The sequence below is a fragment of the Paramormyrops kingsleyae genome, chromosome 13 (genome assembly GCF_048594095.1).
Source record: "Paramormyrops kingsleyae isolate MSU_618 chromosome 13, PKINGS_0.4, whole genome shotgun sequence".
Lineage (NCBI taxonomy): Eukaryota > Metazoa > Chordata > Actinopteri > Osteoglossiformes > Mormyridae > Paramormyrops > Paramormyrops kingsleyae.
Window position 1 is genome coordinate 26,308,970 of NC_132809.1, and position 14,055 is coordinate 26,323,024.

General features: G+C 46.6%; 1 protein-coding gene across 6 annotated transcripts in view; it reads right to left on the reverse strand.

Moving 5' to 3' along the window:
* The window catches only part of LOC140577532 (F-actin-monooxygenase mical2b-like), a 27,722-nt gene extending 13,771 nt beyond the window's left edge, over positions 1–13,951 (reverse strand). Inside the window, exons 1-10 of one of the 6 annotated variants that reach the window (XM_023838214.2) lie at positions 13,863–13,915; positions 13,399–13,623; positions 9,221–9,531; positions 5,306–5,513; positions 4,732–4,848; positions 3,651–3,752; positions 1,382–1,537; positions 1,068–1,168; positions 644–901; positions 183–298 (exon numbers count right to left, since the gene is read on the reverse strand). In XM_023838214.2, the coding sequence (XP_023693982.1) occupies positions 183–298; positions 644–901; positions 1,068–1,168; positions 1,382–1,537; positions 3,651–3,752; positions 4,732–4,848; positions 5,306–5,513; positions 9,221–9,484 (1,322 nt within the window). In that variant the 5' untranslated portion in view covers positions 9,485–9,531; positions 13,399–13,623; positions 13,863–13,915. Of the gene's footprint in view, positions 1–182; positions 299–643; positions 902–1,067; positions 1,169–1,381; positions 1,538–3,650; positions 3,753–4,731; positions 4,849–5,305; positions 5,514–9,220; positions 9,532–12,716; positions 12,846–13,398 lie in introns of those variants that run through there. The other 5 variants (XR_011982308.1, XM_023838213.2, XM_023838224.2 and 2 more) reach the window with 5 other exon arrangements.
* Between the last annotated feature and the right edge of the window lie 104 nt (positions 13,952–14,055).

Sequence of the window (14,055 nt, forward strand, 5' to 3'; positions counted from 1 at the left end):
CACACACGCTGACTCACAGATAGCTAAACACCACAGAACAGAGGCTGAGAGCCTCAGAGCATCGTAATATATGGATTACATGCTGTTTTTTGGTTTTTAAATAGCAGTATTGTGGGACCTTATGTCGCGGTAACTGAACACAGTGTAGCCACACGCTTGTTCACAACTGTTCCGTCACTGACCTCTCAGCCAGGAGCTCCAGGGGTGCCCGCTCCTCCGCCCAACCCCTCACCATCCAGGCCGTGTCGAAGGCGGCCAGAAAGCCACGGGCACAGCCCGTGCCCATTGGCCAGAAGGGCTGGGGAGAAGGAGACAGCCAATCAGGAGAGGATACGTAAAACAGGGCACGGCTGAGAGGGAGAGAGCAAACAGAGCGCATGGGGGGGTGGGGGTGACCTGTGCGCGCGAGCCACCGCTGGGGAGGACCCCACTGCCATGTGCCACCCAGGCCAAACACGCAGGGTGGGCTGATGAAAAAACTGAGTGCAGGATCTGTCGTGGATCATGGCTGTACGGCCTGTTCTCCGACCAACGGTGAAACGCCTTCAGCCTCTTGGGCAAGAACACCGCAGAAGCTCGAGCAAAATATCAGTACGGTTGATTACCATGGTGACCTCATACACTGGATCCCGATGTCTCTCACCTCCAGTAGGCTGTCCCCCACCAGTGCCACCAGCAGCCCGCGGCCACCACTCTGCCGCACCAGCGCCGCGTTCTCCGAGGCGTACATGCAGGTGAAGTCGAACATGGCGACGTCTGGCTGCCCGTGGTGATTGGTGGCGAAGTCCAGCGAGGGCAGCTGGTAGTTGGTGCCGTAGTCGGCGGCTTCGCGGGCGTAAGACTGCAGGGCCTCCTGGTCCACGTTCTCCCCGCTCAGGAGCATCTCGGTGTCCATGTGATCCTGGCCAGGAGAGACCAATCAGGAGAGGGAGGTTAAACCAGGAGGTCTGTGTGAAGAGAAACGATGAGAAACGAGCAGAGACGCAGAGCAGCCGCCATGAGACATGCAGGCTTCTGCCAGCCCTGGCGTCCTGCAAAGCAAAGCGCGCACATCTGCGCAGACTTACGTGTAGGATGACGCCCTTATCTAGCAGGCTTTGCTTCTTGGCCGTCATTACAAAGTAGTGGGTGTTGTCCTTGTAGTAGACAATGTTCTCTAGGTCGATACCTGCAGAACAAAAATTCGAATGTTCTTGTAACGTTCTTCAGATTGAACCCCAGTGACCAGGGTAAGCTTTTAGCTTCTCCGCACTGCTCTAAACCACAGACAATCGGTACCTGAGCACCAACCCTGGAAGCCGACCATCTCAGACTGCACCTTACATTAAAGGTGTCTCTGTTAAAAGAAGAAACAAACCTGAACCCTCCCCAGCTAACTCACCCATTTCATCCTTCAGGTCCAGAAAGAACTTCTGGTTGAAGATGAAAGCCACGCCACTGATCTCCTCCACCTTGGCTTCAGCCGTGGTGTTCCTGTTGATGAAGTTGGCAGTGATGGCGATGGCCAGCTTCCCGCGGAACTCCTTCCTCCTAAAACCTGGAGGTGAGGGAGCGATAGGATTGTTATGAGGCACCAATTTCAAATGGGTTCTCTGAATTCAGGACCCAGGAAAGAATATCATATCGGGCCCCTGAACCCAGACCAATCCATCCATCCATCCATTTTCTGTTACCGCTTGTCCTACTCAGGGTCACAAGGGGTCAGAACCCTATTCCAGAGGCTATGGGTGTGAGGCAGGGATCAACCCAGGATGGGGTGCCAACCAGACCAATCCAATTATGTTCCAAATTTTTTAGGGCCCCTGGCCATCTGGGGCTCTTGAAATCATCCTAATCGTACCCGTTTACGGTGGCCCCGCTCAGAAGATACAGAACTGACGAGCATATGAAACAACAAAGACATGGAGGTGCATTGTCATGACATAACAGGAGACACTTTTAAAAGGTGCTGGGAATTTTTCAACGATGTACTGACACAAAGAGAATAAGGAATATAGACAAACACATTTCATACAAAATTTTGCACAAGTTAATTGTAGTAAAACTAGATTGCTTTAATAGCCAAACTCTGGATAAGAGTCTGTTGGAATTCTCAGAACTTTTCTTCTGATGCTTATTAATATATTACACATGGGCGTCGTCAGGCCTATTTCGGGTCGGCTTCAGCCCCCCCAAAATGATCCCAAGCCCCCCTAAAAATATAGTAATTATCATACTATTTTTGAATTATATATACATACATACATTTCATACAAGCCATCACCGAGCGCAGGTACACACTTAAATAGAAGCAAGACTATGGATTGAAATTAAAAATAATACTGTAATTCTAGCTATCATTATTTAATTAAAATTATGTACTGGCTGTTTAAGCTGCTATTGGCAGTGACGTTGTTGGCTATTTTAAAACTAATTTAAACTTACTTGCCCACATAATGCTGCTGTTATTGTGATCAAAAACTTGTACAACAGCAAAAACAGGGACACTGAAGTAGCATGTTTTTAATGAACACAACCCCAACATGTAAGCTGTTAAAAAAAACTCATGGACTCATTTAGACTGTAATTTAAAAAAGGCAGACATCCTAAAGACCAAGGAAACCAGAGGCTGGGAATCCCCCAGAGAAGCCAGTGAAATGAAGTGAGCCAGATAACAGCATAATTACTGTACATGAGATAATAAAATTAAAGAAGCCTGTTTAGGTTTGGTGAAAAAATTTCAGCCCTCTAATTCCTTCCTACAACACTGGGAGCTAAACCCCCCTTGTCTTTCAATCCTAGTGACGTCCCTGATATTACATGTATCAAGCTACACAACAGCTGCCTTTGTTGTGGAGGTCTGAGCTAAAGGCACACAGAATACCTGTCTAATGTACACAGAATACCTGTCTAATGTACTGTCAGAAGCTATGGGGGTCATTAAGGCTGACAAAGGCCCTGTCGAGCATTTACGCATTTGGGAGTGAATCTGCACAATAATTTCACACCATTAGCATATGCGGTCTCATCCTCAGTCATGGTGTCTCATCTAATCTCCTGTCACATGAATCCAACAGGGTGCACAAGCTGCTGCACTCCCTAGGCCTTCCCAGAGACCCGTGAGGGACCGTCATATACATGAAATAGGACACAGAGTAACTCTCATATCCTCGCTTTTGCTAGTTTGCAGCCCAGGGGAGCTTCTCAGTGTTTACTCAATGGAGGACGAGCTCCAGAACAGCTTTCCAAATCCCTAAAGTCACTGTAGTGAGTCCCGCTGTTGGGGCCTTCGCTTGCTGGACACCATCCCGGCTCTCCATGCAAGGCTTCCAGCACGTCTCAGAGGCACGACCTTATCTTCAGAGAAATTTTGCCTCATTTTTTGGCCGAGCCGACCGTCCCGCTATGTTTACACCGATATAGAAGAGTCCCCAATCCCCCCAAACCAGCGCCTCACAGGGGAGACTGCTTCCTTCTTCACTGTGGACGTCTTCTCAAAGGACCATGTGGGCTTATTATCCATATGAATGACTTCAGAAGCTGCCAAATGTGGATTTGGGTGAAACGCTGCATTTCGAAGATCATAAAAACATGGACACTGGCACTAATATCCGCCTTTCGACTAAATATGAAAAGCAGTCAGTAGATGAAGCGGCATTTGGCAGTTTTACCTTCTAGAGTCTCTTTGTGTCCACTGGCACCCACCAGCACGTCGAAGCTGAAGTCTGACACGCGGTGACCCGCAGGTCGGATTTCCGCCCTCCAGCCAGGCCCTGCAACACCACGCATGAAGCCATCCTAAGCGAAGGCATGTGTGCCGATGACCCATCAGCTACAAAAAGCTATCCACTATTCTGAGAGAAAGCAGAGACCCTACAAGAGGGGTCGCCTTAAGATAATCCAGCTCCTACTCGTAGGATTTCAAGCCCTTTTTGCATGACACACTAGTGCACTTGAACAGTCAGCATGTTACACTGTGGCTGTCTGGCTCATCTTATCTCTTATCAGCTCTGCATCAGATCTACCTCGGACTGCTGTTGACACTTGTTTACACAATCACCAAGTCATATGGCCACATTCACCGTATTTTACCCTATAACATATTACGCATCTTATCTTATTCAGGTCTTATGGTACGTTCTACCTACCTTTTACTTGAAATTTGCTTATTAAATTTCATTGCACATCGTGTGAAGCAGATTGAATTTGTGTTATTTATTGCAACCTGTATTATTTGTCCCGTGACTGTCCTTTGACGCGTCTTTGTCGTTTACTGATGCCGCTATGGACTGAGCCAGACAGTTTTTATTGCATGTGTAATCGTTCCATGACAATAACAGTTTAAATTAAATTTACCCACACTTAAGTGGAAGCCCATCCCCATCATGTGATCAGTCATGCCAGAAGTTCCACCCCACAGGGTGAATCTCAAAATGCATGCTTGAGCATACTTGTGTTCTCGTGTGCTCATCTTGCATTGCCGAAAACCAGTTCCAATACTAAGAACAAGTACAGAGGACAGAAAAAAATCCCCAAATGTCTTGCTCCACCCCAAATATCAAGGACACATGGGTTGCATCCTCGCCAAATGAAACCAATCCCATGATTCATAGCGCCCAAGTTCATTCTCGGGGTGCAAGATAGCAAGACCGTTCTTGCCAATATCACAAGTACGATCTTTGCCTTCTTGGTATTGAGATTCACGCCGGGTCTCCTCAGCGGTTCGCCCGCTACTCTGGGGCCCCGGCTCACCCTCTCGGTCCAGGTGTTCCGGCGGCTCTCGGAGTCCGATGAACTCCACGTTGACGTGGACCTCCACGGCGATGAGCAGGCACACCTTCAGCAGGATGAGCTGCAGCTGGCGGATGCCTGTCAGGCCGGGACAAGACACCAACCCTAAGACCCAGAACAAACTCACAGAGACACACAAGCCCACCTGAACGGGGACTCTGAGGACTAAAGCACACGTAGAAAGCACACCAGTTATATTATTTCAGATTAGTCACACCCTTATTAGTCCTTTATGTTAAGAATGCAGGTTCTGTTCCTGCTCTTATTCCCACATACAGGCAGTTTGGTGCCCTCCACTCCCCCCTCAGATGTCTCAAGAACTAAAATAGCTAATGAGTAGAGCTAGCTGGTTAGTAGAACATGTTGCTTCAGCACCTCCTAAACAATGCATTTATATAATAATTTATGTAATGACTGTTTGTGGCCAAAAGGGGCAGTGTGTTTTGAGAGGTGATTAACACCATGCTGCAGAGAAGCTGAAAAACATGCAAAGGACAAGCAAGGAGAAGCCCGCCGTGGACCCAGAACCACTCACTGATGTGGTCTATCGCTCCGGCGCAGAATTTGCCGTAGAACTTTTTGGCACCAAGCCCACGCAGGTCATGGATGGTGTAGGGCCACAGGTGCAGTACATTGTTTCTGGAGAAGGTGTCCCTCTTCTCGATCAGCACCACCTTAGCTCCTAGAAGTGCAAGCTCGATGGCCGTCCGCAGACCACAGGGGCCTGCACCGATCACCAGGCACTGGGGGGGGTGAAGCCAAAGACGTCACAATCAGTGGGGGCAGGGGGGGGTGTTGTTAGATATAAAGCTGTACTGACGCACAGACCCCCCCATTACCTTAATCATAAAAATTCCTTTCTTGAATGTCTGCTGCAAGTACGAAATATACTGTAGTATTGTATTATCATTCCTCAGCCAAAATAAGCATTATTTCAAAACTTTCCTTAGCCCTGTCATGTTATTACACAATCCGGATTTTTGTTTTGCGTGCAGATTGCTGCGTGCACCACGGTGCACCAGCTATGACATGCATCCCGCGGTCTACAGACCTGGACCGCAAGGTGCATGCCTCAGCTTGTATGTTGGGTTCAACGGCATCACTCTGACATTATGGATTAGAAATTATTCATTCATTTCCCATTATCACCAATCCCTAAACTAATCTACTGCCAAATATAGCAGCTTGTTAAAACCTGAACATGACATTTTTCACGTGCCCCAGTAAAGGGGGTCCAATGACAACCGTAAGTGGGACTCAGGCTGCCAGGAGACGACCATAGGCAAAAATCCAGACTGCAAAGTCAGTCATACCCTCCTGGATGTAAACATTATCATATCTGAGCAAGATTATAAGGAAGCATTGCTTTACACAAAGACTGGTGACAAAAGAATTAGCTCTAGCAGTAACAATAGAAGTAGTGTCTAGAATTTTGTCAATTTCAAGAGTTATTGAAAGCACAAAAAAGCATGGTTTTCACTGAGGTTTCACTTGGAATGTTCAAATGAGGTTCCAGGCAACCACTGACGGTGGATGTTCTGGAACTTAAGCAAACTGTAGAAGAGAAGATGCAGCACCAAGCCTCTATGTCATTCAGTTTTCGATCTCACTGCATCAAACATACAAGCTCTGTCACACCCCACCTGATGAGCTGGATCCTTTTTGGAGTGAAGGTCAAAATGAGTCAGCAGAAGATGCACATAACCAGCCTTCTCTACTCGGTGGGTGAGTAGGGTTTCATAGGGCCAAACAGACACGTTGTCTTCCTAGATCTACACAATAACATCCAGGCTTTCAGGCTCCCAAACTGCAAAATGTATGCATCTCAGGAAGCTAGCTGAATGCTGCTGAGGTCTGGCAGGGTATAGATCATTGGTTGCGGCTAAGTTCTGGAGGACAATGCCTAGAGCTATCAGAGCCAGCTGTATGTGCCGAAAGGCACCTGCCATTCAAGCAGTGCTATCTTCCTGGACAGCACCTTCCTGTGCGCAGCTAACCCACAGACTGGATTCTGGGTCAAAATGCTTCTCTTTCCTGTATAGGAGGGGGGCTTCAGGTCGGCTCACCATAAACCATGCGGCAAGCAGGGCTGCAACTAATGATTATAAAGATAATCAAACTGATTATTTTTTCTATTAGACTAGTGATCATCTGCACTGAATTTGAACCATTGCAGTATAAGCAATGACTTTTTTCGGTATAAAAGAACTCAAACTTACTGGATTTACAGTCTGGCCTTCTTCAGTTTAGTTTCCAGTCACCATCGTTTTAACTTCCATAAGCAAGGCAGTAAGTGATACTGCGCTTGGCACTTCCTGTTGCGTACCGCATTCTATTGGAAAGTTAAACATGAACACTATAGTGCTTTTTCAGTAAACAATGAGTCAACAAAAATCCTTGTTGGAGGATTTTCATCGATGATGCTGTCAACCAATCATTGTTGGCCTACCCATAAGCCCATCAGCAGCCAGATGGGTTCTCACGCAGAATGAGACTTGGTGCGGTACTACCAGTGTAACAGAACCGGACCAGCTTCTCATTTTCTTCAGATTACAACTTCTGTTCAAGGAACCCTTGGCATCCAGCAGCGCCAAGTCCCCACAGTTGCCGAGTGAAACCCGAGCAGACTGTAGCAGTCTTAAACTTAAGCAAACTGTAGAAGAGAAGATGCAGCACCAAGCCTCTATGTCATTCAGTTTTCGATCTCACTGCATCAAACATACAAGCTCTGTCACACCCCACCTGATGAGCTGGATCCTTTTTGGAGTGAAGGTCAAAATGAGTCAGCAGAAGATGCGCTTGGCACTTCCTGTTGCGTACCGCATTCTATTGGAAAGTTAAACATGAACACTATAGTGCTTTTTCAGTAAACAATGAGTCAACAAAAATCCTTGTTGGAGGATTTTCATCGATGATGCTGTCAACCAATCATTGTTGGCCTACCCATAAGCCCATCAGCAGCCAGATGGGTTCTCACGCAGAATGAGACTTGGTGCGGTACTACCAGTGTAACAGAACCGGACCAGCTTCTCATTTTCTTCAGATTACAACTTCTGTTCAAGGAACCCTTGGCATCCAGCAGCGCCAAGTCCCCACAGTTGCCGAGTGAAACCCGAGCAGACCACGGCAACACGTTGCTAACGACCGTCGCCACAAAGGAATCATTAGACCGTAAACTCATTACGAGTTTAGCCCTTGTCTACAATTGTCCGCTGAAGGCAGCATCAGGCGGACCAGTTAGTCTCAGTACAGCATACACAACATCAGAGGTGGAAGGTTCAGGTCCACAAAGTAAAAATCCAGACCAAGATTTTGATCCAACCAACCAAGTGAGTACTCTGTGACTATCACTATTTATGCTCAACTGGTTGGTTGAAACAAAATCTGGATCTGGATTTGTATTTTCTGAACCTGAACTTTCCACCTCTGCACAGCATACGTTCAGGCCAGAGTGAAGGACCAATTACAGGACAGGCTGAAGCATCTGTAATACAGTAAGAGCAGCAGGAACCTGCGGAATGTGGCCCTTCGATGGTCCTAAGGCTGCAGTGTAGGTGCCATTTGACTGCTCTCAATAATGCTGCATTCTGGCTTCTCCAGCCCCAGGAACCACAAAGTCATGGAATCGGATCTTGAGAGACACCAGAAGCACCTCCATGCCAACACACGTGCCTGCTCAGGGTAGGGGCACCTCCTATGCTCCAGCAAATGGCCTTACTAGATGCCTCACTCCATACTTATTTTCCATTGTGTTTCTACAAGCAACGTACGCAAATATAAAAACATCAGCGTTAAAGTAGTTCACTTTTGGAAGGTTTATTAAAGTGTGGCTCTTCAAGCAGAGACCTCTAAAAGCCCCCAGAAGAGGGCCAGTGTGATTAGGACCTGGAGCCCTGGGGCTGAAGTGAACATTTAGATTGACATCTCGGTAGTTTCATCATCAAACCAGCTCTCCAGCTGCGCCTACTAAATGCAGTTGCCAAGTATTTTCCCCAGATGCAAATATCAACTTTTATGGCGTGTGACAAAACAGGTCAGAACATTTGCTTCTCTCCAGGCACTGTCTTCTTTTAGAAGTAAGCTGAGGTCAAACTTGAAACGAATGCCATGACTATTACAACCCTTCCAGAAGATTCCAGCTAGGGCGTGAAGCGGTGGCTGAAAGGGGAAAACCAGGCATCGCAGGGACACGGGCTTGGCACAACATATCATCATTCTCAATGGGTCTCCTCAGGGCTATTCTAGGATTTTTTTAAAGGGGGTGGCATAAAAGGGGCCATAATTTATATGGACGGGCCATCCTTATCATTAGCCAGTGATATACTTTGAATTGGTGAGTTACAGGGGAGGGGCACTCTAGGGCCCAATCAGCTTTCACCATATGGCCCCACCCCTGGATTTACTCATTGATGCTGTCTGGACCTGTCATGTTTCTCACCCTCCTTCCTACCTTAGTTCCCGCACAAGCGTTCCCTTTCCTGTACTCCTTGTGGGCCGCCCTCTTGTCCAGCTTGCTCCAGAGGGCCCGGGCTTTCCAGGAGGTGACCCCGGCCTTGAGCCTGCTGTAGAAATTCCTGTGGTCCAACGGGTCGAGCTGCAGATGTCTGCAGAGGGCGCCAAAGGCCTGCAGGGTGTCGAGGCAGGTGGAGGCCTGGAGAAGCTCCTCGAAGAGCTGCGCCGCCCGGGAGCAGCGCTCCTCCTCCGTCTCGCCCATTGCGCCCGCACCTCCTCAGCTACGCTCTGACCTTGGACATCGCCCGTCTGATCCAGGGGAGGAACATTGTTAGACATCAGCTCAAACCAATGGGATGTCAACACATGCCACATGGGACACTGAAGCCACAGTCACGAAGCTCTACGTGAAACAAGCAATGCAGTAGAAGCACGAGCTACAGCGACGGCAAGTCGCTGGTTGAGGAAGAGGGCTAGAGCAGCAGCGGTGTTTACCAGCCTCAAACCACGCATTTGCATGGGGCCCCTGATGTTTGAGGGGCCCCTACTGACCACAAATAGCCACTACAGTGATTTTTCATTTGTTCCTATTAAGAAAATTCTAAAGATGAAACTTCCGCTAACCTGTAACTTCAGCTACAATCTTCTGACTCTGCAGGCTGTTTATTTAGTTTTTGAGTCAGGGCCCCTAGAGACGACAAATCAGCCCCAGTACATTTGTTGAAGCCTCCCCACCCATGACAAAGACTCGCTTGCCCCTGATGTTTTGGGTGGGGGACCCCAGCTACATTAGCCCAGTAACGCTGTCTTTGGCAGGCATCATGACGAAGATGGGTGCTCTCATCCAGGTTCTCCCATGTCATAAAAGCATTATTACTAGGTCACAGTCCTCTCTGACTCAATCCCACATCACAGCCAAGAGGAGCTGAGCCTAAGCCCAAATGCCCATGTTTGGTCATGAAGCAACAAACAGTCTAGACAGAAAAAAAACAAATTTCAGTAGCAGCGCCACTAGCATTGCTGCTATCTGGACAAAACCAACACAATGCTGACCACATCGATATCGCAAGAGGTCTCGACACCATCCACAAGCTTCTCACTTGGGCCAAGTTCAAGCCATCACAGACTAACGTCTGACCAAAGGTAGCAGTTGGGCTCTTACAGTATGACAAAGAAATTTTTTAAAGGACGAAAGTTATTAAAAAAAAAAAAAAAAAAAAAAAAAGAGACATGCTCAAGTTTCATTTCATATAACTGGAAAAATACTGCTTTGGAATGTTCAGGAATGTCAGCATTTATGCTGAATAAAAAAAAAAAAAAAAAAAAAAACAGCTGCACAACAAATAATGAAAATCGGGCAACACTAAAAAAAAAACAAACAAGACAATTGTCAATTCTGATCAGGCAAGATGAGAGCAGAATATAATCAGTCTGTGTTGTCAGGGTAAAAATGATTAACAATTTGGTCAGGCCTGTTTCATAAATACCCAGTCATAAGGACACCTCAGCCCACAAGTATTTCAAAAGCTGCAAATAAGGATTGTCCACAACTCTACGCCTGTCCATCGATTCAACCAGGAGGGCTGGACGACCCTGGTTTTTATTACGCATTTGGCAACCGTAAAGCTTTAATTGTAGAAATGATTGCATGATTTCTCTTAACATTATCATCTGAAAACATTGTGGTAAACAGTCAGTCAGTAAGAAACATTCAGCCCGGATCTAACACCCACTGTCGCAAGCGCCAGGATAATAAACACGGCACCCGGAACATTCCAGCGTCATCTGCTCCAGCAGTTTTCCACTCTACAAGTCATCAAGTTGTCTCATTCCCTCTGAAATATATAGATACTGCTTAAATAAAAATGCCCAAAAATACACCACCACAACCAACAAATCAGGCATGTGACTGCTGTCCATACACTATGCATTCACGGTGTGTGTGTGTGTGTGTGTGTGGGGGGGTGGGTGTGACCTCACGTGTCACAGTGACAATGTGTCTGTGTGTGTGCCCTCTGATGGGGGCAGGTCTGCTTTCCCTTCTCAGCCTTTGATCTCATTTTTGCCCCCTCAACTAAACAGTGCCATTATTGTTACCCACAATGCACTTTGCTTTGCACTCCATGTCCAAACAACTAAAGTCAGTAACAGCTGTGTATTCAGCAGCATGACTGCTGAGTTTTCCACATTTTCTCTCACAAGTGTCAGCTGATTCTGGAGGCCTGGAAACATGCATATTAAAACGACACCGTGAGAGACGAGGGAGCCAAACAAAAAAGGGCGTTCTCTGCACATTAATTAAAAAAATAAACTTGTGTAAGTGTTTATAAAGAAGGGCCAGACATCTACGGAACACCAGACAAGCAGCCTGCCCAGGACACGAACCCCAGAAACAACTGCAGCTAAGGTGGGCTTAGGAAATTCCAGAGGAAATTCCAGAAGGATGGAAAGGAGAATGTGGTTATAGGCAAAAAAAAAAAAGGAATAAATAACCGGAACGCACTGTTTGTCCAACTCCGACCACGCGGCTCTTAGCACACGGTGCTCTAGCAGTGTGTTCCAGCTGGAAACGGTGGTATGGTGAACAAAGCCAAACCCTGCTAGCTCGCACGCCCTGGTCACATGACCACTAGAATATCTGGGCTTGGGTGACCTACGACAGTCTATTAGTGCCACTCCTTATTCATTGTTGGCTCTTTTCTGACACACTACTCCTTCTGTATGGCACAAATTGGTGGGTGGTGGTAGTCCCCAATTTGCCCCATACTGGACACACAAGCCACCCCACACAAAATCAAACCACATGATCCCCCAAACCAGGAATGCACCATTAGATCGTTAGCATCATTGCTAACATCACCTCCAAGCAAGACATACGTGCCTCTTCAAGCAGTCAGCAACAAAGGTAATATCTCCAACAAGCAAGGCATATCAATTTAACTTGTTGGCAGCACGGTAAACACCACCTTTGAGAAGATCATGGAGGCATAGGGGCACCTGTCGTGCTCTCACATGGACTGGGGAGACCCATACGGCACAGAAGCCAGAGGGATCACACTTTCTGAAAGGGCATCTACCTCAAACGTAAATCCAGTCAGAAAAGTTTCTGCGCAGACCAGAGGACCAACAGAATAGATGTGCAGGTCAGTCAGGAAACATGGTCACTTCAGACCAAATAGGTCGTTCAGGGTATGCTTGCTTTTCCAAATTTGTTTGTTTAAAACAGCACATCGGGAAGTGATTGATTCATCGGCACATTATCTGTCTGATAAAAAAAAAACAACTTGCAAATTGTTATTACAAAAAAACACGTTAATAATACATAACTGACACACGTTTGTGTTACAAACTATAGACACATGCACCAACTCGACTGAGGCTGTGAAATTATCTGCTGCTGCCTCTTTGGTTTCATTTGTACTCCATACGCTGAAAACACCCAAATAACTACATAATATCCACTTTTACTTGTAATTCATCCAAAAGCTTCTTACGATAAAGAGACTGACGATGAGGCAGTCCAACTCAGTGGCCGGCAGTTTGCCGTAAACCCCGTATCCATGCTTTCCCTTCTCGACTATCTCCACGCTATTCGTGTAATATTGTTCAGCTACTATCAACCGATTGCATTAAAACCACGTCTGTCTCCCAGCTGTGACAATTAAAGACATGCGCTTACCAAATCCCCATTTAGACCATGTTTTACTGGTGTTTTCCTATTATGTGATTGACAAGAGCGAATAAAAACTTTCTTACATCCTACACATATCGGATCAAGTGTTTTAGTATTCAATAAGTGGCGCCAACTGAGCATATTACGAATATAATAAACTTTGTTAAAGTATATGTATGCAAAACTATCGCGTTTTATTGGCTCACAGTTTTATGTATGAACTTAGCATAAATTAGAGGTTTGGGGCGAATCAGCCCCGCATGAACATGAGAAGCGCTGGCCATTTTAAACTTAATAATTTAGGGGTGATGGTTCACAAAAGCACCGATCGATTCCTTAATAACAAGCGGAGTTTCTCAAATGCGCCTCTAATCACGCATCACAGGCGCTTGATCATGACACACTGACGCTCCTAAAAGTGTCAAGCCTGATTTTGCGTCTTGATGAAGAGCAAGATCACTAATCTCGCCCAAAACGCAGAAGACCGGAGTCACCTTACTCACCTTATTCTCCAGAATAAATGTATGCTTCTGAGGGTCTCCTATGTCCTTCAGACGAGGTGTTCTTCAGACCCTTAACGGGACTGACGGGCTGCTCCCACTGAAGGTCCGACTCCTTGCCGCCCCGCTTTGAAAGGCGGCGCTCCGAGAAGCGCTAGTCCAATAGCCAAATAACAGCCTGCGCCTGGTACAACTACCGCAGTTTCCACTGAGGACCGCTTTGGTGACCTTAATGTCATCATTCACAGACGTTTTTTGGGGACGAGATCAATCACTTTCAATTTATCATTTCGAATAATTGCATAAGCAGTAATTCATAATTCATTATGCTGATAAAAAGCAACTGAGCGTCTTACAAAACAGTGGGGTTGAGACTTATACATGTCAGAAACTTAATAAAACATTTGTATTTTGGACCAGAAACGCACAGCGAGTTGGGGATGCTGACTGTGCAGTTAATCACTCACCTACGTTATCGTTATGTCTGAAATATCATCAGACCGCATTGTCTTGCTGATGGAATTATTTTCTCTAAGCAGAGGAAACAAGGCAGTTAGTGACTGAATCTTCATGGCTACAACAGCGTTTCTGGGTTTATAGTCCGGCAAATCACGTACAAAAGTCTGTTACGCCCTCTAGTGGTAGCTGGCGGTTTGAACA